We start from the raw sequence: 27129 nt of genomic DNA, 5'->3' as shown, positions 1-27129 counted from the left end.
TCAAGCACATATTATACACATCATATTATACACATTACATTATTCATCTTAAATAATAAAATGTGTCTTGCCAAAAATTTTGAACTGCCACCACTTCTCTATATTTATTAGGTCCCTAAATTCCAGCACCATAAACTAACACTGATTCCACCAGAGAAGTGTATAATTTACAATACACTTCATAAAACATTTCTCCGACATGTACATATTTAGAATAAAGAGCTGACAGTGCTCTGTTTGCTATTTACACAGTTCCTGAACAGCAAACTGCAATTTCATTTCAGTAATACTTACCATAACTTTAGTATGCAAATACAGTACCTACACCCATCTTTGTATCCCAACAGCAAAAGATTCAAAAGAAAAACAATCCCGCCCTCCCTACGATCCATGAGCCATCATGGCAGGAACGCAGAGTGATCTCCCTTCCTCTAATAACCTTTATGGCGTACCCCACAGAGGGGCAGCCAGGCAGATAAGGAAGAGGGGAGGATAGGGTGGGACTCCATAAAGTTATGGTAAGTATTACATCATGAAAATTGGTTTTACATTAAAAAACCTCAATTTCATTTCAGTAATAATTACCATAACTTTAGTATGCGAATTCGTCTTACCGTAGTGGTGACTAGAAGCCAGTCAGCAACTTCAGCACAACCAAAGTAGTAGGGAGGGAGAACAGAGTGCCAAAGTGAAGGAAGGGACCTCTCTGTGAAAGAGCAGGTGTACCCACATGCCGCCGTACGGAAAGACATGGCCCGTGGCTAACGAGGAGGCCCAGCCACTGACTATGCCACCACCAAAGGTCCCAATGAATACAGGCCTTCTGAGTGGGAAGCTAGGGATCACAGATAACAATCTGTGAAGGTAACCCTGCCCTGCCAGAATACTGCAGACATGACCTCCTGAAAGGAGGACCCATTGAGAGAAGGGCCCAGGATGAAGCAAGGGCCCTGACCTCGTGAGACCGCGCTTTCGCTCTCGCCCGAGCCAGATCATCAAAATGCTCATAAGCATACTAAATCACCTGGCAAACCCACCTGGAAACCGACTGGGAGGAGATATCTCATTGTCCCTGTTTGATGGGCAAAACAGACGGGATCGAGAGCCCCGCCCCCCCTGGTTTTATCAAGATAAAACCTAAGAGCCCGACAAGGACAAAGCAACCTATCTCGCTCCTCCGAGCTAGTCACAGCCAGGATCCTGATGGGATCGTGCGAGAACCCCGAACCTGATTCTTCGCTAAAAACAACTCTATTCATAGCAAAGCCTCTGATTAGGGCAGAAAGAGAGGAGGACTAACCTATCTCCTTCCTGCCATAACAAGCAAGAACTCTGGCAATAGCTGTATGATAGCCAGCAATAGTGCCAGGTGCCAGATAGCGGTACCTAAACAGAGAGATTAGGAAGTCCGCAATCAAATGCAGAGGCTTCGAATGAATAAGCTTCCTTGCCGACACACCAATCACAGAAGATCATCCAACGTGACTGGTAGACGGCAGAAGAGGAAGCCCTGATTGATTGCTCAATGCAATCTGACACCTCTTGAGAAAAGCCTGCCTTGGCGTGACTTCCAGAGATAGCCTCAACGCGTGAAGGTGGAGGATCTCTGGTCAAGAGTGTGTCGTTCTGGGCCAAGGCTGGCGAAGGAGATTCGGTCTGGTGGGGAGAGCCAAGGGCTCCTCCACCAGAAACGACAAGAGCTCCTGAAACCAAGCTTGCCTCGGCCACAGAGGGGCTATCAGAAGTAAGGAGCAGTGATGCTCCCAGAACTTCTGTAGAACCCTGCTCACCAGGTTGAAGGGAGGGAATGCATATGCATACGTCCCTTCCTATTCCAGAGAAAGGGCGTCCACAGCCCACGCCTTACGGTCTGGGACCGGGGAGACGAAGGTTAGCAGCTGGTTGTTCAGGGAAGTGGCAAACAGGTCTATAATAGGTCTGTCCCACGCCTGACAATTCCCCTTGAAAATCAAGGGACACAGCTGCCATTCCGTCAACACCGGCTGGTGGCGCCTGGAGAGTGGCCACCAACACACTCAGCCTGCCAGAAAGATGCTTGACCGCTATGGTCAACTGCATGTCCTGGCAGAGAAGAAGGATGTGGATGGAGAGGGCACACAGGACATGAGACCTGGTGGCCCCTGTCTCTCCACACGGTAGCCACACTTTGGACTGCAGAATACCCCTAAAGGACTGCAGAGCCAAATGAACAGTCTCATCTCGAGTACACTGATGTGCTCCGAGAGCTGTTCACCAGACCACTCCCCTGAGCGGCATTGGCCATCGAGGTAAGCTCCCATTCCTGTCATGAACGCGTCCATGAACAGGATCACAGAGGGGATAGGCTTGGTCAGAGGTACCCCGTGGAAAACGTTCTCCTGAATGGTCCACCAGCAAGAGAACACCCTGACCGACTGGGTAAGCGGGATCCAGGCCTCCTGGATGACGGAACCCAGTCAGACAGGAGGAACATCTGGAGAGGTCCGATGTGAATCCTCCCTAGGGGGACCACATATGCCAAGGAGTTGAGATACCCCAGAAAACTGAGGAACCAATGTACCTGGACAAGTGACCAAGTGATGAAAGTCAGAGCCAGAGCCCTGACCTTCTCAAACTTCTCCAGAGGTGGAAGGGCTAAGCCCCGAACCATGTCAAAATGGTTCCCCAGGAAGAAGAAGTCCTAATATGAAGGAACCTCTGACTTCTCTCTGGAAGGAATGAAGCCGACTCTGAGCAAGAGTTTCAGGACCAGACGAGTGTCCTTCATTAACGATTCCCACACCAAAAGAGGCATGAGGGAGTCGTCGAAATAGATGTGGACGTCTATTCTGCGTGAGTGAAGGAAACACCAGCAGCAACTTGGTGAACACCAAAGGAGCTGTCGTAAGCCCCAAGGGCATCTCTGCCTTGGTAGCATGGTCCCTACTTCCTCCTGGAGCACCCGTGCCCTTTCTGAATCCCCGGGAGGAGGAAAGAAACAAAAACGGCCAGGAGGCGAGGGACGAATCCTGAAGAAGGGGAATACCTAGACCCTCCCTGACCACCGACAAAAGCCCAAGCGTCATCTGTAATATCCTGCCACTGGGAAAGGAAAGCAGAGAGACGTCCGCACACAGGGAGTTCCGGATGGGGCAGATCGAGCCCCTGCCAGACCAGAGAATCGTCTGCCCACACGGAGCCTGAGCCTGCGGGAGAAGGACATGAGCCCGGGAAAGGAGAACCACCGTCCACCCGGCCATACCCTTCGCCTTTTGCGGCCAAGAAGCAGAAATAGTCAGGAACCCTTCTTCTTGCCCCCAGGAGGTTTCTTACCCTTCCTACCCTTCCCCTTGTTGCCGTTGAAGTGAGGTTGGGACTTAGGCTGTGCAGAAAACTGAGCAGCCGAAGACTTCGCCTTCTTCTTAGGAGGCACCGACCCCTGCGAGGCACTGGCCTTCTCAGCCTGAAACCTCTTCACCAGAAGTGCTGAGGCGACCGAGTCCTCCTTCATATCCTTCTGAACCCAAGGAAGAGCTCCCCTGAACAGGGTAGAGCCCTAGAAGGGGGCATTCAACAAGCGGAAACGGTAGGGATACTGGACTGGGCGGAATTTCAGAACTGAAAACTGCCTAGCCAACACGGCATTGACGAGCAGAGAACCTGCAAGGCTGCCGTGTCCTGTATGTCGGCTCTTCTGTCTCGGATAACCGACACTCAGGCAAATCGGATACCCTGTATAGACAAACTGTCAGGAAGTCTATGTATGACAGAACTTGGATGGAGAGGTGCAACATTCTCTCCATCCTGTGGTGCTCCACCTGGTCCACTGATTTGCCGGGCCAGGCAGCCAGCTGTCTCAACTCCAGCTGTGCTGGTTGAGAGGCCAGCTGCCCGCCATGTGTGGCATAGTCTGAAGCTGAAGCCTCCGACAATTCACCAACACTGAGCTGCAGACCGACAAACCCAGGAGCACGGGTAGAGAAGGAGTCCTTCTCTAAAACCGGAGCCCGGGCCGTGGCCAGAACCGAAGACATGATATTGCCTTCTGGCAGAGACCGATCTGAGCGAACGGAAGCCCGAGGAGCCACCAGGGAACCCAGAAGGATGGTGGATCCAGGCACCGACGATGCTGAGGCAGTGGGCAAACCTCCGCCCTGAGAATCCGGGAGATGTTGGCCCGGAGGACCCGCATCCCAGAAAGCACATGCTGAGCCTCGGCTTCAGCAGTCTCAGGGCCATCTTCCCCTTGTGAACCCTCTTGGCCCAGGAGAAAGATGAATGACATCGTCTTCCTCTGCTGAGCCCGCACCCTCGATGTCCATCTCCTCCTCAATAGAGACCGAAGTCCCCTTGGGAGGAACAGGGGCCGCCAGAGGAGCCATCTCCGCAGAGGGGAACTCCTCTTTATGGCATTTGGACGCAGCGTGACCAACAGCTGTAGCTGTAGGCTTGGGTCGGAGACCCGAAGCCGACCCCTGGGAACAGGAGACCGACGGGTCCGCGCTGGAGGCGGAAGTCCTTAAGGTCTGGCAAACCTTTATAGGACCGGCCAACAAGGCCCCCGAAGTAGCAGAACATTGGGGGGATTCTGCACTGCTATAACATCTCCTAGAGGAGAGACCAACCCCTATGGGTTCCACGAGTGAAGACCCATGGGGTAAAAACCCAAACCCCTGAGTGAATGGGAATGGTCCAGCGGGCCGGGAGTGACCCCAGAACTGGCCAAGATGGCCTGCCTGAGTCTGGGGCTGGACACCCTGTCGAAAGGACCAGGATGAACCGCCACTCCCACCAGGTGGAAACCCAGACATGTACGGGCTAAGCCCGTAACTGCTGAGTAACTGTTGGTACCCAAAACCATCCGCAGGTTGGCCTGGGCGACCCAGGAATAAGTGCCCGCAGGCACCCCTACTCCCTGAGCCCGGGGGGGAAAGGGAGACCGGAAACCGGACTCCTGGCCTGAAGCCCCAAACCCTTGGGGGAAAACCCCCTGGGAAACCCTGCACTGGGAAATCTGGACTGGGACGGAAAGTCCCAGAGCCAGAAGCCTGTGAGGGTGGGAAAACAGACCCCGCGCTGACACCAGGATTAGTGAACTCAAGTGTCACTAATCCCCGTAGCCACAGACAATCCTGACAAAAAGTCTGTGGCCCCTGACCCTATACCCGAAGGCACAGTTCCGGAGTCAAAGCAGCCCCCACCAACGACGCCACCTGGCGCGCCATTTTTTTTTTTTTAAATTGGTTTTACATTAAAAAACCTCAAATTTAAAACCTGGAACCATAAACCCAAATACTGATGTTTAGATACTTTATACATTTCTACATAACCACAACAAAATTAAATTTGTCAAAGATACACATTGATTTCTAAAATACACAATACAGTGTATTTTTTTTTTCTTGATCATCGTAGAATTTCTACTTTTAACACCAATTATCAAGTTGTTGTAACAATTGTTGCATAAAACTTCATCTGGTTCAATCAATACTATATGATCTGCATACAGGAAGACAGACACCTCAACATCTTTGACCTTGACCCCATTATGTAACATATTAATATCTAAGGCAAGGTCATTATAATGAAAAAAGTGACACTGAGACTTTGCAGTCATGTATTAAACCCTGCTTCACATCAAATGCCTCTGTGAATTGACGATGAATTTTCACAATAACTGGACATTATTATATAAAGTGTTGATGGCTTGAATAAAGTTACCATGGATACCAAATTGTCCCGTATTTATTTAAAAGTTAAGGAGTTCACAACTAACATTATCAAATGCAGGGCTCTCGATCTGCCAGATTTGGGGCCAATATTCGGCCCCATTCCCAATGCAAAAGAGTATCTTTTTTCCCCAATTTAGACCCGAAGTTTTCCAAATTCTAAGGTAAACACCATTATTTTTCCCAATTCTAGGGGCCCCGGGTCCCAGTCCCAAAATGGGGTGTGAGAGCCCTGAAATGCCTTTTTCATATCAACAATGCAAACAATTGTGGAATGTTTCTGTATTTTCTTGATTGGTCTAAAATAGAATATAAAACATACTGTATATCAAAACAACATGTTTTTTTCTGAGACAATTCTTCCTTTTGTTCTTTTAGACTCCAGCCATTTGGATAAATGCTTGTTTAGAATATCAGCATAGGTTAGATATTTAGGAAATACCTATTAACATAAAGGTGAAATAGGTGCTTTCAGTGCTGTATTTTACCGGGTATAGGTTAATGCCTGGAAATAAGCCCACCCACGCTTCTGAAATGCCAAATACAAACCCACTGTGAAAAAGCAATAAAAATATTTTGGTAATTGGTATAAAATTTATTATACTAGTGTTGTCAATTAAATCCCTTTTCTTCAACATCATCAGCACTGACAATAAAATCAGTCAATCACCATATCTTGCATTGAAATCACCTAATACGTCTTTCCTACATTTCTGTAAAGATATACATTGTCTGACAGGTCAGTCTTGTATCAAAAATGGCATAAAGTTAGTTAACAAGCAACAGACCAACCATATCTATTTATATATCCAAATAAAACCGACAAAACTTTGAATTGTTTGATGCGTGCAATAGCTCTTTCTACATGAACACCTGTGCTTTGCAATTTTAATCATTTTTAAGACATCCTGTGGCTTCATCTGAGCAACTGTCATACATATTTTTTTTCATTTATATGTGTATTCTCAAGTCGAGATCAATAAATAATGTCAGATTTAATCTTTAATGTTGTTTATGATTCACTTGTCTCTTTCTCAGGTAGACAATGGACAACACATGATCCTGTGATCAAATTACTCTGTTTTGATCCCATCATCATGGTCTTCAGTATACCAGTTACACAGTTCATTTGATTTATGTTAAGATAAAAATACTGAAGTTTTTTAGTCAAATATCTGATAAATGAATGTGAAATTGTTTTACAGATGCAGATTCAGAGAGGTCATAAGGTCACCTCTTTCAAAGCATCAATGGGATGGGACATTCTGTGAACAGATGACCTATGATAGTGGACCCACCATTGATGTTGACTTAGAGGATGATGGATGACGACCTCTTTTAACATGACAATGAGAATACTATAGAGCCTCGGCAGACTTTGATGCAACATCCTTTTTTAACAGTGACGATGATGAGGAATTTGAAGGATTTTTGTTTAGTGATCAGTGACTGTGTTTGTGATTAGTGCAAAGTGACTTCAGTACTATAAACTGCTTATAATTACTTAGTGCTCCATAGATTTATCGGTCTACTGTTCCATTTGTGCAAGTCGTAATTACTATGGAACCTGTACTGTTAAAATTTTTAGTATTATCACAAACTTTTTGTTACTTAGCTTTATATAAAAAATAATGAAACTTATTTGCATTAAACATTCGAAATTTGTTTTATTCTTTGTTGTTTTATCTTCAGTCGATCATATATGACCGATGCCTCACTAGGTGAAGGGGATAGTCCAATATGGCAGACGAGAGAACTCGAGAATAACACCAAGAAAGGCATATATCTGTGTATAGTATGCACCGCTTTTCAACAAGACACTTTTAACCTAAAAAAGTGTGCACTATACATGGAAATTTAGAGTATTCTATTTAATGTGAAGCAGAATTTTGTAAGGAATTTTTGAAGTAAATGTTTCCAGAATGTCATTATTATCGATGATTGCAAGTTACCTAGGTTTCGTGGAAAATTAATTGGATGGGCATTTTACTATTATAGTGACTATAATTATATTCAGACAATACTTAATAATTTATATTTAACCAAAGGGTACAGATTACCTATTGCTATTGGGCATTGTCAATTGCCATGCCTAAACTTTTCCTTTAAAACATGACTCCTGCTTAATACCTAAGCAGATTTCAACCAAATTAAGTCTGAAACATTATATGGGGTGGGGGATAGTTTCTTACATTCTGAAATTTGACACCTTGGGGTCTTTGCCCTAAAAGGGTAGTTAGACAATACTTCACTTAAAAACGCTACTCTTATGCTTTAATGCTTGAGTGGATTCCATTCAAATTTTGTCTGCAACATCAGTAGAGGCAAATAATTTGTAAATTTAGAAAGTTGATTCAACCTAGAGCCCAACATTTGGCCCAAAACATTGGGAAGTGTCAATGACATCAAACATGTGAGTGATCCTGAGATTGTCCTGACCAAATCTTATTTTTACGCATTGATCCAAAATCCAACATAATTCATCTAGAACAAATAGTTTGAACTACTCGTGTTTCAGCCAAACCAATGAGAAAATTAATTGGAGTTTGAAATTTTCAAAGAAAAGAAAGATGTGGTTTGTTGTTTCTATTCAGTCTGATCAAAACTTCAACATGTACAATGCAGTGGCCATTTTGTAACATGATTGTTTAACTATTTTTGTTGCACAGAACCTACCATTTATGAGTTTGATATTTTCAAGGAATGTTCAAAATTTGAATTCACCAGATTTGTCAGACCATCAGTAAATTATGTGGTTTGTCCATCCATTCATCGATTGTCAGATAACCATTAAGGGCCATGGCTCTCTGGTTTTTTTTTTTAACAAGGTTAAAAAAGGAAAGGAAATTCTATTTCAAAACTTAACATATTGGGTTTTTATGGTGTCCATTTAATTTGGAGTTCGATCAGTGAAACATTTCATGCATTTACACCATGTTGTTTTCACCAAGGGTGCAGTAACAGTATCATCATTTGTCTCCCAAGTGTTGAAAGCCAGATGTCTGTCTTTGAGAATGTACATTAAATTATAAACTTCAAGGTATTAACTGAACTACTGACTATAGGCTCTCCACGATGTCAACACCTCTGGTCAGTAATACGGAACTAATAAGGATGTTTATGGGTTATCAATTCATGGATTGTATAAGATTGCTATGTATTCAAAAATGCAGTTAAGAAATTGTCAGTTTTTCCCAGTGGACATCTCCTTTTTTCCAGTCCAAATATTTCCGTGCCAAAAGACCAAAGGGTTGGATACCAGTAATGTGAGTATTGCATTACGCCCTTTCCTTATAGCACAGAATATACACATCATAGAGAGTCTAAGATAATTTGAATATGATAAACATACTATTGTATTGAGATAGGTTCCTTCATATTATCATATATATGACACAGAACCATTACACAATCAGGTTATCCATGTAGAATTTCTAATAAATTTAGCCATGCAGATGCTACCAGCCAGCTTGGTTGTAACAGTATTATAACACGTTTGTTTCCATTGTGAGTTTTTTAAAATCACCTAAGAATAAGAATGGCCATCCATGTCCATGGTCATTCAAGGCAGTATGAACACGGTGGATAACGACCTACTAAATCAAGTGTAGTATACTCTTACGTAGAACACCTTTCATGGAAACTAAATACTGTGTATTTTCAGTGTTGTCAAACAGTAATACTATGGCTAGAGTTATGTCACAATGTCTTGAAAATCAAAGTGGCAAAAAATATAACTACGACTTATTAATGGCCAGCGAAGATTCAAAGAAATGTGGGCATGTTTTATACGTGGAAAAAATATCAGATACCATATTAGTTACATAAAACTAGGCAAACATTAATTTGAAATAGCATAGCGTTGTAGTAAATGCACTGCCAGTGTCAACAGCAGCATCCGAAAGTCTGTAAAACTAATAAACTAAAGGATAATACTAAAAGCTGACTAAAAAATTTAGAGGTGCAGAATGTCACATTCACATTCATCAAAACTACGTAAGAGTCGCTGCTCTATGCTACAGTTGAAGCTGTGTATATTGCAAAAATAACTCTAAGGGACAGAACCCATATGGAGTAATTTTTCATATTGCTTTAAGCAGCTACTGTGGAACATATGCAGAGATATAGTACTGTTGGTCATAAAGACCCAGGTGAGCGATACAGGCACTCTGGGCCTCTTCTTTCAACATATCGTCTGCAACAGGTGCTATATGTTAAAAATCTCATCAACCCTGATTATTAAATCGGCAGATAATGACTCCAGGTATATTGTTTTGAAAACACAACACATTCTATAATTCGATAAAGACATTTTGTAGTTTTTTTCTTTTGTGTTTTTGCAAAACAACTAAGTAAACATGACATTAAATAGGCCTACTGAATCTGAGATCGATCTTCAGTTTGTACTCCATTCAAGCGTCTGTTTGATCATGGGTACTTCCGGTTGGGAAAGGTGAGAGGGCACAGGCCTACTTTCCAGATGGATTGAGTTATGTTTTACTGTGACAGAGTCGGTCTGCATGACAATTCGACGACTTTCTGTGTCGTGAAACGGGTTTGCTAAAGCCGAGGCACATGTCAGTCTGACCATGAGTCGAGGGAAAGACGCCGCGATGGTGAGGAACCCGCGGAGGGACAAATCTGAAGTCAGCTGCTGTATCAAATATTTGATGTTTGGATTCAATGTTTTGTTTTGGGTAAGTAAACAATGAAGGCATGGATGTGTTATTGACCTTTTTTGTAGTTTATGATATGATATCTATAAAAAGGAAAGATATCTGAAAACTAGTCAAAATACAAGAAAGTTTATTTGTACTGGAGATTTACACAGTTATAATTAGTGATGCATTGTAACAAAAGAATTGTTGCTGTTCAAACTCTTGTCCATGTGCTCATGTGATAATTTTAGGCAAGTTTCCTGTGATAAATGCAATATTTGTATTAAGAATAGTACTATATCTGAATCCGACTTTTTGCATATATATATATATAATTTTTTTTTGCTTATCAGTGAAATAATAAGGAGTACAATGTAATTTGATGTATATTGAATAAAAAATTGTTTATGTAATTATAATAACTGGAACATCTGTTAGACAAAGTTGATTTGGTTTATTCATTGATATTAGCCTCATTTGTGTGCTAGTAGGTAAGATATTTGTCTGATAGTGATGAGATGTCAATGAAAAAAAAATATAAATAAATGTCAGTGAATAAATAGATAAATGAATAAATAAATGAAAAAAGATGAATCAATAGCAATGCTTTACATTATTTTGAACAATTTGGCTAAATCAAAACCAAAAATGTAACTTCAGAGTTACGACAGAAAAGCAATTGCAAGCATGTATTAAATAAGTGCCACAACTATGCATGAAGTTGGGAACTCTAAATATACAAGGAACACAACATTTTGTCTCAGGAAAAAATGTTTCTTTTTTGATAGTTAGTGCAAAAATTCACCATGACCTTTGATATGCAGACCTGAAAAAAACCTTTCTAGTTTTCAAAACCTAGCTATTCTGTTATATGAAGCTTTGAAATGATAGGTGTAACATAAGTTACATTGTAACTTACTCCTGTACATTACATGTGTAATACATAGTAATAACACATAAAAGTGATTTTGACCTTCAGACCTGAAAAGCAAATTCAAATCTCTCAGTAAGAGACATGTTACTCCAAGCTTATTACTTTAGTTATTCACATTGAAGCTTAAGGAAACATCTGACACTGGCAATGCTAACCGACTAATGACTGATGCCAACAAATAGCTTTTCAAATCACAACACTATAAATGGATGAAGGTTTTTGAATTGCAATTCAGTCAATGTTAATTGAATTGATGAGTGTTACATTATAAATTAATAAATTTAGCAAGCTGTAATACATTAGGAATAGGATAAACTTGGTAAATTTGGACAATAAATGAAGGAAGGTTATGTGATTTAGTCAAAATAGCATGTATAGGGGGTGACTGAATTTAGCCAGACAATAATTTATTTAGGGCCACAATAACTTACCAAAGTGTTTAAAAGTAATATACTGCTATCTTGTTGAAGTTCCTTCATATACTTCACAGGGGTCACATACTATTGGCAATAAATATTTGTCACAATCTCTTGTGAAATATAGGACAGCAGTGTATTTCTGTATGATCTTTCTGATTCGATGCTAACCACACCTACTTAATGAAATTATATGTTCATTTAATGAAATACTTATTCAGATAAACTTATATACAACATAGATAGTCGAAAATTATTTGACATTTGCTTAGATGACTGCAAATGTTGTGAATTTTGGCTTAAAAAGCAATGGATTCCAAATATATCCATGTAACAGCAATTTAAATTTTGTGTCCAATGGATAACAATTCTATTGCTTTAAATCTATTTACAGTAGATGAGACTCCATGTATCTAATACTCTAGATTTGTAGTTGGCATCAATTTCCACGTCCAAAATAATAAACAAATACAGAATTAACAGTCACAGTTACTTTGAATTAGATTGTAAAACACAGAGCTTAATATTACCAGTAATTGTTGTAGGATATTTTCAACTTAGTCAAGAACACAAATTTCAAAATTTTCACGAGTCCCTATACAAAGAGGTGGAATGGATTCTCAAATATTGAATGAGTCCCACAGGGAAAGCATGACAAATATCTGAGTCCCAAAAATCAATGTATTATTAATCCAATAATCTGCTGATCTTATATTTCCTAAACATTTACAGCAAACATATCAAACCATGGCTTTTTATACTCATTTGGGAATGGGTGTTTTATTTTTTTATAAACAGATTTTGGGGGGAAAGGATCTGTTGGGGGGGGAATTTATATATTTCAGGAGGATGGGCATATTATGAAATACAATGTATGTCAGATTGGGAATGGGGCTTTATGATATTTGGCCCCACAGAGCCCTCGGAAAAAGCCCTGCATATATACAAATGGAATTATGTAACCAGTTGCAGCTATTGTGATAAAAGTTGCCTGATCAAATGTTACAGATATCGAATTGCATCATTTCTGTGAGATACAAAATGTTGTAGAACATCGAAAGTTCTCTCATGTGATACATCAAGGCTTATAATACAATTGTATATATGCACAATTTTGTTAAAAATATTCACATCAAGCTGAAACAGAAAACGTGTTTAGACATCCTTATGAAAATTTGATGTTGAACATTATTGGAAATCTATAATGTTGCTGAGAGTGTGATCGATAACACAGGCATACTCTCTCAAAGGATTCAAATTGTTTATCTTGTCACCGAGGTAACAATGTCAATATACAGTATCTGTATACTAGCTATGTATGTTTGATCAATACAGCATTAATATACCATATCCCCTGCTTCCTATTAAAGTGCTATACAATGTATCTACATACACCTGTACACTAAAGTGCTGCCATCATTGAAACGACAGATCAATATTCATTTCTTCATCTTGCTGAAAGTTCTTGACCCTCAAATTTCTTTTCTCTTTGAAAATATGTAAATGCCTGAAGTATGTTTTTAAATTTCTTGCTATGATTTGTTTATTTGCTCAATCAGAAAAGATAAGTGGAAAACTAAAAGGTTAATGTAATATATTAATTTACCCATTAAATGACATAAATCTCTCTATTCTCTAAATATACATAGTATTCATTTATTTTCACTCTTGTTTTACATTCGGAAGTATCTGACATTGTGTCTGCTGTATGATATTGTAAAAGTGTTAGGATAAATGTAAGGTTCTACTTCTTTTTTGGGAACATGCAGATTTTCCAATGGGCACAAAACATGAAAGGAATTGTAATTGAAGGCATGTTTTAAAGTACCAAACTACAGCATGGTTGATTTTTTCATCAAAGATCAGAGCTAGATCACTAATTCATTTAAGATTTCCATGAAGTTTAAATCAATGTAAAACAATTGCTCTATAATGATGAATCGATGTGTACAAATTTTAAACTTGATATAGTACAATTGCACGACCGTAAATGTGGCCAGTAAGAAGCACGGAGGAAGGGCTGTCAAGTTTGTTCAAATGAATTACCTTGACCCATGTTCACGGGCACAGGATGTAAAAATCTTCAAACTACTTTTAATTGAACAATCAAGAGCTGAAAAGCCATGGGTTTATAGATTTAGTTTAATGTTTGTATGAATAAATGACCTTAACCCATTTCTAAGGTCACAGGAAAAAATGTTCAACTCGATAACAAGATGGTAATTACTTTGGAGAAAAGAAGGAAAATGAATATAGAAATCAATAAATTACATGACTTGAAGTTACAGAATGCAACTTTTCCAAATATTCTTTTTATATGCTGCAGAATTGGTGAATGACGTACAGCATTTAATCTATTGTATCTTTATATATAGAGAGCTATATAACATGTTACATCTGTATAGATTTATCATTGCTAATGGTTCTATAGTGGTAAATCAACATTATTTCACAAACCATGTCCCTTCAAGCATACACTGTACAATCAAAATGAAATAAAATTTTACATCAAGGAATTATTGAAATAGACTCGCCAGAGTTTTGTTCACCAGTGCTACAGGCACTTGAGCAGCTGAACTAGCTGATGAGTTAGTAGTAGGAATCATCCATCTTGATTTGCTGCATGTTTCAAGTCCTAATTACTACAAAGTGTTTGTGTTAAGGTGCTAATGACAGACAGACAAGTCTAACCAATACTTCAGAGTTCTGGATGTTCTGTAACTAGGAAAAGGGTACATACTTATATATACACTTCAAAGTCTCAGCTCTGCATACATTTATATAGGATGTCCTTGTTTCTGTCCATTCCATCCTAGCTTTCACTTGGGTTAATGTTTTTGCCATTCTCTTACTCCTCCTCTTGCTCCTCCTCTCCTCCTCCTCTCCATCCTTATCATAATGCATTGATAAATAAAAGTACATGCCAACATATATATATCCAGCTTAAGAATTGTTACTCCTTTGATTTGATCTGATTTTTTACAATAATTTCTAACCTTCACTATACTATTTGTATTTGTACTGTCACCCTGGTAAATATTTACTACCAAAATGCCACTGGGATAGAGAAAATTTCTCTTGAGCTTGGATAGTGGAGTGTCAGACTAGTAAGTCAAGAGGTCCTGGGTTCGAATCTTTGCAGAGGCATGGAATTATGACCTCTGTTACAAATGTGTTTGCACATGCATATATGTATGCTATGTAATGAATATTTCTGCATGGATTATCAAATTTAAAATATGTATTCATTAAATGTTAGGGTAGACATAATTTACAATTGTTGAAGGCTGGAAGGTTGAAGACAATGTTTCCTGTAATCCTTTGCCTAGGACTGTCTACAATACACATTTGAATTATGTTATGATATCAAAATTGTTCTTTTTGTATTTCAGTTGATTGGGGCCACAGTTTTGGCCATTGGATTGTGGGCATGGACAGAAAAAGACATGTTCAACAACATCAACAAAATGACCAGCATCACCCTTGACCCGGCACTGTTCTTCATACTGATTGGTCTAGTCATATTTATTATCGGGTTCTCTGGCTGTGTTGGTGCTCTCAGGGAAAACACATGTCTGCTCACATTTGTAAGTTGTATACATTATTTCTTAGTGTTCCTCTTAGACAGAAGCATATTCTTGTGGAAGTACACATAGCTTGCACATGTGCCTGTAGTTATTAATCATGATTAAATCTTTTACTGTGAAGCACACACAATAAGTTTACAAACTGATGTCCTTTTTCAGGGTGGAAGGGAAAATACAAAATCAGCTGATCATGTTTAGTGACATTGCTTAGTCTAAAACTGGTTTTAAATATTGGAGTTTGTGTCCTGTGGACTAATTTTCATAAATCTGATACTGGCTGTATACATTCATAGCTAATCTGTGACATCTTGTTAATTTGTGTTCGGAATTTGTCATGATTTATTATCATTTTATCATATTTTGTAATCTGTGATTCATTCAGTCACGGTTTGTTGTTGTAAATTAATTATTTGTACATATTGCATGTGTTATACACTTAATGCTTGGATAATTTGAGCATACGATCATTAACTTAGTCATTGAGGTCTCTGGCTGACTGCAAATGCTGAATGTTATCAAATTGGTGACCCAGCCACTTGGGAAACCCTGCGATATTTCAATACTGTAATGTAACTTCTACATTTTGGCATTAAAGAGGATGACCTGATTCATCGTTACATATTACACACATGACAGCTGTAATAATGTGACAATAGGCCTTACAACAATTACTGGAAGAGAATTGGTTAAAATGAGCCAACTGATACATTTCATTTTGTGTCTTTCAGTCAGTTCGTTTGTCACTTTGACTGTCTAGTCAATTACAATATTGCCAGATTTTTGATTTGAGTATATTTTGGATTATAAAATGTCTCATACTGATAATGGGTCTCATGACTCTTTATACTGGAGAGTTACATGGCCTTTCCTGGGACGTATATATATATGTGTGTCTGTCTGCTTCCTATGGTATGTCACTCACATATACACTTGTACAATTGCCAAATTTTATATGTAAATTCTTCATTGTACATTCATCCAGTGATGTCTTGGTGTCGTCTACAGTTTTTACTTGTGACACAGTATAGATACAGATTTACAGCCCTTTTTATGCTCTCGGATTGAAAGATCAGAGGCATATTGTTTTTGCGCTGTCTGTGTGTCCGTTTGTTTGTCTGTTGTCAACTTTAACCTTGCCCATAACTATTACACAATAAGAGGTAGAGCTTTCATATTTTTCATGGGTGTCCTTTGGTCAAGCCCTTTCCGATGGTTTCAAAATTTTTCCCCATGTGACCTAGACCATGACCTTTGACCTACATTTGAAAAATTGCATGCAATTAGCACTTATACTGTGATTACACTTTTAATGTCCCACTTCAAATTTTTGTTGCAACCAGGAGCATAGTGTTTCATAAACACATCTTGTTTTATACCAGTGTTTTCCAGTGGTATGAGACTATGTTGTATGCAGAATTGCTCATAGCTCTAAACCTTGCTTAAATTAACAGGTATCTTTCCTGAATTTGTTTACTTTTTTCTTCTATGTAAATATCGTTTGCCCATTTCATCCTAGATTATTGAAAGCAATAAATTTATTCTGGCATGTAGACAATCTAACTCTATTCTGACAATGAATTATGCTAATACAGTAACACTGTACTCGATGTGACATTTTGATATTTACTGTCAATATGTTGACAGTATATTATTACCAAACTTCATATAAATCTGGATAGACTGTCAGACCCAGTCACACTGGAACATGTATATTATGAACAGAAACCTATTAAAATTATTTCTCATTTTACTGTTTAAACTTAATTCATATGCATTAAATACTGTCATGCTGTGATGTTTAAAAAAAACATCTCCCAATATCCATAGTTGTTTCTGATTAAACAATAGCTGAAAAAATCTTTTGTTATATAATTTAAAGTAAATAGATGCATAAATGTGCTAAGATGCCCGTGTAAATATAATTTGTACTTGTAGAATTTTGATGGGACCCATATAATTTCTGATAATGCTTTAATTTTACATTGTGGAATCTGTTGTCTTTTTATCGATAAAGTTGAAAAGGACTCAAGGAGATATCTTGTAGATTGATCATGTACATGTAGTGTGTGCGAAACTTGTTACAGGCTTACCACACCAAAAAGACTTTTTTTTTCATATTTTCCCTTTTTTGTTTTATCAAAATTTAGGAGTGGTTTGACCTGACCAAATAGTTTTACAATACATATGATATCAGACAAAGTTTGGCACAATGTACTAAAGTACTCTGAGTATAGAATCTTGTTATCTGGCCTGTGACCTTTCCAAGGACAGAAAATTTAATATCTTAAATACCTTTTTGTCTTCCACTGGTGGAGGTTGTTGCTCTTTGAATTTAATATTAATTTAATTGAATATTTTTTAAATACTCAATGTTTTTTGATCATTAAGTCACATGTATGTAGACAATACAAAGTTTAAAGGAACTTTAAGTTTTTTTTCTCCTATCTATCTTTTCTTATTTATAAGAATTTTCACTGAAGTAAAATGTGAACTTACAGGACATCAAGCAATGATCATGATCAGCCAGGCATCTGGGGACACTGATGCATCATGTACACATCACATACATGCATATTTACACCTGATTTGTAAATATGATAGCCCAAAATTCAAGGCCAGTCCAATTCTTCATCTTGGAATCTACTATTAATGTTGTTTTATTTTGATGGCTCATTTTTTTTCTACCGAAAACCTGATACAATACGTATGTAATTGTTTTTGTAACAGTCATGAAAACCTGATACAATACGTATGTAATTGTTTTTGTAATAGTCATGAAAACCTGATACAATACGTATGTAATTGTTTTTGTAACAGTCAATACGTATGTAATTGTTTTTGTAATAGTCATGAAAACTATTACGTATGTTTGTTTTTGTAATAGTCATGAAAACCTGATACAATACGTATGTAATTGTTTTTGTAATAGTCATTTACAATACGTATGTAATTGTTTTTGTAATAGTCATGAAAACCTGATACAATATGTAATTGTTTTTGTAATAGTCATGAAAACCTGATACAATACGTATGTAATTGTTTTTGTAATAGTCATGAAAACCTGATACAATACGTATGTAATTGTTTTTGTAATAGTCATGAAAACCTGATACAATACGTATGTAATTGTTTTTGTAATAGTCATGAAAACACAATACGTATGTAATTGTTTTTGTAACAGTCATGAAATGCACTTTTGTTTTCTTTGTGAGTTTTATTTTCACAGTATTTATTTTTTAGCGGTTAATAAAAAATAACAACATAAACAGAATATTGTATCATCATTTCAGTTGATCATTTATTTCATCAGAAATCGATAATCTACATGTCTTATTGATTAAATATTTCCAAAAAGTGCCTACATATAGTGTTTTACATAAATTTACAGAGATCACTATTTGACAAAACAATATTTTTATGATCCATGTAATGACTCGAATTAGAAAGACGCAAAAATGTTTAGAATTCTTCATGACTATGATGGTATTGTAACAAAAAACAAAATAATAAACATAAATAACGTTGATTGCCCTTAAAAATATGTATAATTGATATTTGTAGCTATATAGATATAAGCTACACTCTATTTGCATTTCGTTTTTTTTTTATTTATTTTTCTATTTTGGCTACATTACCTGTGATGTGTTTTTCATTGTTTAATTATACATACCAAGACACTTAATGTGATATAATTGTGGAATCCAAACAAAACAGGTACAGTCCTATCAGCTGAAATTGGCATCACCCTTAATTGAGTAAATTCCAGTGAAATTCAGCGTGAAGATAAATCTATTTAAATATCAGGTTACTAAAATCCAGTTTAAATCAAATGCAGATATTTTTTTATTGTACAAGTGATGTTACTGAATGATGATGAAAGACATTCTTTCTGGCATGGTTATACTGTGTAGCATTCACCAACACAGACATGATGTTAGTCGTACAAAAATCAATTTAACTTGGCTCATTAAAGTTGTATATATAACAGGGTAACAAAAAAAAACAGTCTTGAACCTAAGTTAGTCAACTACATACCTATCATAGATCTGTTATTGTAGACTGTGGTAAAGGACCTTAAGGTGTGGTCACTTTAATTCTGTTTTTGTTGAAATAAATGTTGATTACGATAACTATTGATCACCACAGAAATAGATTTAAACATTCTGCTGTCTGTAGTTTAATACATTGTACCAGTAATAATGAAATATGTAACATTCTTGACTTTTGATCAGATTTGGATGAAGTGTCCGATTCCAAACATTCAGAAAGATTTTTTTTTTAAACTAATTTTAGATATAATTGTTGTATTAGATGCTATTAAGGTATCTGTGTAATGGTACCAGGGTTGAGGTTGATTTCAACAACTCACATTATATTTCGTTTTCATAATAATTCTTTATAAACATGATTTCGCATGTACATTTTTCCTAGCTATTAAATGCCACTTTATATCATGTTTCACTTTTTATCACATTTCACTTAATATCACATTTCAGTATGTATAATTACATGATACATAGGGCTCGTTTAACTCAAGTCTCGTCATAACTCAATAAGTAGAGCATTGGCCTTCATAACCTCAGGTGACATTCTGGAAGGGTTGGTTCCATGCCATCTACCTGTGGCAGAGATGTTTCTGAGATACAGACTGATCTGTATTCACCTGGTTGTAACCATGGAAACTTAGTAATCGCTCTGGTGTGTGATGGACCTTCAGTCTGTTGTTCAGTGAGGTGGCCACTAGCTACTGAAAAAATTAATTAACTTTCTTTATTTTCCGACAATTGCGAAACAAGTTATTCCAACTATTATCACTTTTGTTGGCCTGGATGTAAGCGCACAAGGTGTCTTATTGTGGGAGGAAACTGGAGTATCTGGGAAAACACCATGTGGTCGGGCATGCAATCCCTTACTTTTTCTGTTCTGGGAATCGAACCCTGGACAACTAGGTGAAAGGCGAGTACACTACTACTATGCCACCCGGCCATCCCACTAGCTACTACAAGATGACCCCCGCCTCAAAATGGCCCAGACAATTTGTAAACTCATGTTGTGACTGTATTATCTTTGGCTATAATACTGAAATTTTATTTACAGTTTGAACTTTATAAAGAGTAAACTACTGATATAAAAACAGATACAAAGACTTTTTAAAAGTAAAAACAGTAACAGAAACCAATTCCTTGTGATGTTGATTAAATCTAGATTAGTATTATAAACATCAGTTACAACTACAGTACAGCAGCTCCAAACAGCTGTATATGTGGATATAGATGGTGGCCAGACCTGAAGCATTGAGTCACTGTTGTGGCAGCTGCGGTAGGGCAGTTATACAAAGGGCATGTTGCTTTCATGTCTGACCTGGAGAATTTGTGTACAGATCATTACTTGAGAGGAAAACTCAGGGAAGGTCTAACATTTACAAATTTTTTAAAAATGTGGATAAATTTAGTTACACATGTACATTTGTTTGAGATATTTTTATAGGGTACTCACTGTCAAAATCCAAGTATCTATGTAAAGATAAATATATTATATAAGGTACAGAATTAATATATACTGAGAGGAAAAAGATACGCAATTAGCAGAAAGTTACTATTGTAAATTAAATCCTTGACGTACACCCTTGAAACTTGACAATGTGTGCATTTGAGTTAGGTCCCTATGGTACCGTATTAAAATCACTGACGCATCATTAAACTGCGGACGCCGCTTGTACAAAAGAATAAGAGACAAAAGCACGATATCTCGACCCCAGTATGAAGGATTGGTTCAAAATCTGTGTATGCGAATCTTCAGACATATCTGTCTTGATTTCCCATAAGCATAAACAGTTCACCGTAAAAAATGCCACGGCAGTCCGAAGTTGATAGGGGACGTGCAATTGCACTTTTTATGTAAGGTACCCCGCAAAATCAGGTTGCTAATCAATTTGGAGTCCATCCATTGAACATTTGCCTTCTCATCAAAAGGCTACATGCAACCTGATGCGGTTGCCCTTGTGTGGCGACGTGTTGGCAGGATAGGGCAATGTGACTTTTGCAACTACGCAATCGCTTTCTGATGGCCATGGAAACAGCAAGGAACACAATTGGGCGTCATCATGTTCAAATTGATCCAAAGCCAGTGCGTACGCGACTGTGCGCCTTCGGTCTTAAGACCGCAGCGGACCACAGCTTTATGCACGGCGACGTGCCAGACGAATGCAATGGCTGAATGCACATTCCGTAAGACACTTCCCAATACAATGTTGGAGAAGGGTCCTGTTCTCAGATGAGTCCAGGTTTTCGCTTTACTGGGCAGACGGCCGACGCCATGTCTATAGACGTACCCACAAGCGCTATGCAGATGCTTGCGTGATAGAGAATGACCGGAAGATCGGTCATGGTATGGGGAGGGATTGCGCATGGTATCAAGACTCCTCTGGTTGTTATTCAGGGAAATCTCAATGCCGTCCGCTATAGAGATCAAGTCCTAGCCACTGCATGTTGTTCCTCTAGCACAGCAGCGTCAACTGACGTTTCAGCAGGACAACGCCCGGCTGCATGGGCTTGCCATGGTTATCTTGCAGTAAAAAAATGTCCCCACCCTAGACTGGCCCCCATACAGCCCTGACCTCTCCCCAATAGATCATTTATGGGACGAGTTGGACAGAAGGGTAAGACGTAGGCCGAATCCTTCAATCAACGTCGCTCAGTTGGCGTTGGCGCTGGATGAGGAATGGAATCGTATACCAATGAGGAGGGTTAATACCCTGATCAATTCAATGCACAAAAGAGTTTGTGCAGTTACTGCAGCTCGCGGGGGGCACACACGATATTGATGGGTCCAGAACGCACTTCATTTTGAGTGGGGTACTCCTGAATCAACGTTAAATATGAAAGGTTTACTAAACGTACACGAATGAAATTCTCGTAGATGACAGAGTGGTCAACTATCTTCCAGTTACACCATAATTACATTCTAAAACCCTTTTCTATTTCCCGTAGTTGACCTGGAAATTCCTAATTGTGTTTCTTATTCCTTTCAGTATATATATTGAACATGCGAGGGTCCTATTCAAACACTTTTGATGTCTGTTGTGAAAAAAATACTGGTGATTATATGAAAATATAAAATTTTTCCTGAAGGAATAGTGCTCTTTTAAAGCATCCTTTAAGATGACTTTAAAAGATCACATGGAATTTCTGAAACATCAGTTTTAACCTAATTTTTTATTGATACTCTCTTCTATGTAAGCTGAAGAGTAGTTAGGTAAGTTATAGTTTGGAGGGATTGTGTGCTCAAACATAGTTTATTTACTGAGTATACAACATAGTTATACAATACAGACTTGGTGATTGTGCCCGTGTGTGCTCGTGGAAACATAGCCTTATTGACTGATGAGTCCTCTTTTCTGATCATTTTCTGACATACATACTTTTCACTCATCAATATCATGGTCCATTATTTTGTCAAAAATTGAAATGGAAAAACATGATTTTAAACAATTACCTACAGATAACTTTAAAGCTACAGTCAAACTTTGATGTTTCGAAGTTTAAGGGACTTCCAGAAAATCTATGATACATCGAATCATGCGTGGTGGGTTATATCGACATTTTCATGTTCCTGGCTGTATATAGTTGATGACATGATATTTCTACCTGAACGAAAGCAACAAATATTAAAACACATGGTTAATTGAAATGATGCATTTTTATCTTTAAACAAAACATTTTCATTCCTGAGAAAAAAACATAATGTTAAAGAGAAATCAATGAGAAAATGATCCATCATGTCACACAGTACATATATGTAATTTTCTCACTTAACATGTTTTAACAATTTGTAAAATGTCATCCCGCTGTATATGTGACCAAACTTTTTGTGTTGAGGTTCACTTCACACATCAAATGCACAAATGTTTGAATATATCTGCATATCAAAATCCCACCGTCAAATGTGTGTATAGAGGCCTCTCAAGGGAGAAGAAAAAAGTGACCTTACATACAAATGTATATCTGAGTAGGTCTTAACCATGGTGATATTCTTACTGCTTTTGTGGACTAAAGGAAGTGTTGAATCAGGATTCTGTATCTGAATACTGTTGTATCACTATGAAAGTGTCAATTCACTTAATTGTGTTAATTTGGGTTCACTGTTCATGGCAAGCTAAAAATTAAACACTCTAAAATACCCATGTTAATTATTTCCCCTGAACTAAGGAAGAGATGTTACAATAAACTTCATATTTAAAACAGGAATAATTTTGTCAGGTGCATTTTGTCTTTCGTTGTTCCTCTGTTTTAGGTATAGATGCCATATATGGATTTATCTTGTTGGTAATTTTCGATAAATGCTGGTGGTGTGTACGTTTCTCATTTACCAAATTTAAAATAATTCATAAATTACTAAAATTGGTGATCTGTATAAAGGATGGGTATATGAAAAATGAAATTGGGGCTATAACACCTGAATACAGTTAGCTTGAGAAGCTACCCTGAAAATTTACGTTTGATAACTTAAAATTGTGACTGTGACACAAGAAAAAAACTGTCATGTAGCTGTATAAACTACTTGGTATTAGTTTGTGATTGTTTACTATCTTTGTCTTGTTATCTTGTCTTGTCTTTGATAATGATTTATAAAACTGTTTAAATGATTTAGAAAATGCTTGCCTTGTGTCCTTACATACTAGTAATCATCCAGATATCCTTTTAAACAAATTAAGAATTTAAAGTACAAGTTATTGAACATTTATTACATGTGAGAATTGAAATTTTATATGAGAATATTCCAGTACAAAGGAAATCACCTAAAAGCATGAAAAATCATCGCTTATTGTCAAACATCATGTAAACTATTCAATGAGTGCATACAAAAATCATTGTTGTTAAATTTTACTCATGCCAAAATTTACCAAAACTATAGGGAAAATAGGGGTTTTTTTTCAAAATTTTCTGAAGAAGTATTTGTCAAATACGTCTGGCCTAAATAAAAGCTAAACTTTTCCCCCATGTTGTCCTTCTGTCATTGGGGTGACAATAAAAAGTGTGTTAGTTGTGAAATTGATTCTGATTCAGAAGAATGTATTTAGTGTGACTTTTATCACTTAAGGGCAAATAAAACTGGGCAAAAATAATGTTAGATTGGAAGGAAAAGAAGGCACAGAGGATTGTATTCTCTAATAGAGTGATACCACATTGTATTATTGTACAGCCAAGTTAGAGTATTTCTGTACTGCGTGGGAGATGACATGTACACAAGTGGTGCCTCAGGGACTAGCTGGCAATTGGTCCAGGCTCCAAATGACTGGGTCTTACTCATTTCACCTGCTGATTCAGGAACAGTTGTCATGAATCTGGCTGGTAGTTTGTCAAGCGAACAGGATATGTAGTGAGAAAGTTCATGATTAAGATAATAGCACTGTGTGTTTATAGCAGACATCAATATTATACTGACATGAACAATTAGAGACCTGGGATGTTTATCTCTAACAGAAAAAAAATAGATATGTCATATTTTTAATTTGTATCGCTTTTTTTATGTACCAGAGAGTAATTTTTTGCTGTTCTAGAAATTATTTCAAATCAATAAAACCCTGCATGGAATTTACAGGTCTACTCTAAAGGGAAAAAAATGCGAGATCATTTGATTTATTTTTTGAAAAATATTTACCAGTAAATATTTTGTTAAAGCATTATGAAGAAGAATCCAGAATCAAATGAGAAGTCAAAGTCATCTTACTTCAGGTCAAGATCACCAGGTCAAAGGTCAAGGTCAAATTTTATATTTTACCAGTAAATGTTTTGCTATAACAACATAAGTAAAGTTGACCAAAATCAGAAGATTGAGGAAGTACCTGATCAAAGGTCAAGATCTAAGGTCAAGAGCAATTTCTTCAGTCAAGGTCACATTTTGTATCTCTTGATTGGTAAATATTTTTGTAATATTTATGAAGCAAAGTTGATTTTATTTAAGATGATTGCCAAAAATCAAGGTCACTGGTTGAATGTCAAGGTCAGATGATATGTTTTAATGGAAAATACTTTTTTATGACATCATGAGCCAAAAAGATCAAAAAGAAACAAGACAGTTCTTGATTACTCAAATGTCAATGTCAGCAGGCTATTTCTGATCTGAAAAATATTTTTTTCTAACTGTAATGAATCAAAGTTAATTTGAATTAAACAAAGCGCCACTACATAGCAGGGTATTCACAAGGCAGAGGCAATCCCATCACACAAAACACAATTAATTACTCAGTTGAGATGCAAATAATTTGTATCTTCTGTTTCAGTTGTGCATCATTTATGGCTACTGGCATTTTCTTTTTTGTGTCACTGTTCTGAGTAAAAATTCTGATGGTCTGTCTTTAGTCATGCACTGTCTTCATATACAAGGCTGCTGTTATATAGTTGACAGCTTTACGTCTGTTATCTTACTTTATCTGCCTAAAACTTAGTTTTACGAACAACTCATGCTGACACACGATGCATTGACCTAGTAAACGTTTCCATGTATGTTAATGTAGATGAAATAAATTTTTTGTTAAGATTTTAATTAGAATGGTTCAAATGTACTTTTCTCAAACTTAGAACAGAGATTTGTTACACTAAAAGTACATATCATGTACTTTAATTAAGCAGAACTGTGCAGGGTTGAGGATCAAAGTATTGGGTGGGGGGGGGGGGGGATTGGTCATTTTAAAGTTTATATTTAAATTGTTTTGTCTTTTCAGTTCTGTTTTAATGAGTCTGATATTTAAGACTGTTCTCTCTTTTCAGTTCAGCATGTTGCAGATTTTGATGGGTCTGATATTTGATTGGTTTTGTCTTTTCAGTTCTGTGTGTTGGTGGGCCTGATATTTTGTGTGGAGCTGTTGATTGGGATCCTAGGTTTTGTTTACAAGGACTGGGTATGTAAAATATGAAATGAACCAAATGAAAAACATTGTATGATATATTATGTATATTCCTAATCACATATTGGTAGCTCATTGCAAAGTTCCTGTAGTTTTCTATCTTTTAATTGGTAAAACCTCTTTATACAAAACGTAACCAATAAGAATAATTGGTTCAGCAAAATACATTGAAACTGTAGATCAAAGCTGATACTGATTATGGCATCAACAGATCTAATTGAGGTTACAGAAATATATCCTTTTGGCTGTGGATGTTTTACTAGAAGTTAAATCTTTTGACTTGGCTTGTCTAATATATTGTAAATTTGTTAATTTTCGTGTGTGTGTTTTTTTTTTTTTTTTTTTTCCTTGATTTGATGTGTATTCTTAATCCAAGAATCCACTGACTGTTAACATAAGTATAAGTAGCTTTATCTATGATTATCTATTGATACTCATCCACAAAATAGTTTTTTTTTTCTTTTTAGAAACCATAAAAATCTAGAACCATAAAAATGTATATTTTTTACAGTAAAGACTATATGTACATAGTGGATATTGATCCACTAATGGTTTTTGTAATCTATAACAAACTGTAAAATTTTATATCATGGTCTGGAATCAAGTTTCATTATCAAAGGTTTTACTTAAAGTGTGATCTTAATTGGTTGTTTAACAGGTTAGGGGTGAGATAGAGATGCAAGTGAGAAATATGATTGTCAACTATCGTGAAGACATTGATCTCCAAAACCTGATCGACTGGGTACAGGAGGACTGGGTAAGTGATGAATCATTATTACCTCCAGTAGAGGACATAGGAGGACTTGGTAAGTGATCAGGACACAGGAGGACTGGGTAGATGATAAGGACACAGGAGGACTGGGTATGTGATAAGGACACAGGAAGACTGGGTAGGTGATAAGGACACAGGAGGACAGGGT

At 37.4% G+C, this 27129-nt stretch overlaps 1 protein-coding gene across 1 annotated transcript in view; it reads left to right on the top strand.

Annotated features, from left to right (window-relative positions):
- Positions 1-10190: 10190 nt before the first annotated feature.
- LOC132564654 (tetraspanin-5-like) overlaps positions 10191-27129 on the top strand; it is a 28499-nt gene continuing 11560 nt past the window's right edge. Inside the window, exons 1-4 of the mRNA XM_060229291.1 lie at positions 10191-10405; positions 15109-15303; positions 26129-26203; positions 26868-26966. Coding sequence (XP_060085274.1) covers positions 10298-10405; positions 15109-15303; positions 26129-26203; positions 26868-26966 — 477 coding nt within the window. The 5' untranslated portion in view covers positions 10191-10297. The remainder of the gene's footprint in view (positions 10406-15108; positions 15304-26128; positions 26204-26867; positions 26967-27129) is intronic.

The sequence above is a fragment of the Ylistrum balloti genome, unplaced genomic scaffold, assembly GCF_031769215.1.
Source record: "Ylistrum balloti isolate Yb309-2 unplaced genomic scaffold, AGI_CSIRO_Ybal_v1 Utg372470, whole genome shotgun sequence".
NCBI classification, from domain to species: domain Eukaryota; kingdom Metazoa; phylum Mollusca; class Bivalvia; order Pectinida; family Pectinidae; genus Ylistrum; species Ylistrum balloti.
The sequence above is the reverse complement of the archived record's forward strand: the minus strand, read 5'-3'. Positions and strand labels throughout refer to the sequence as shown.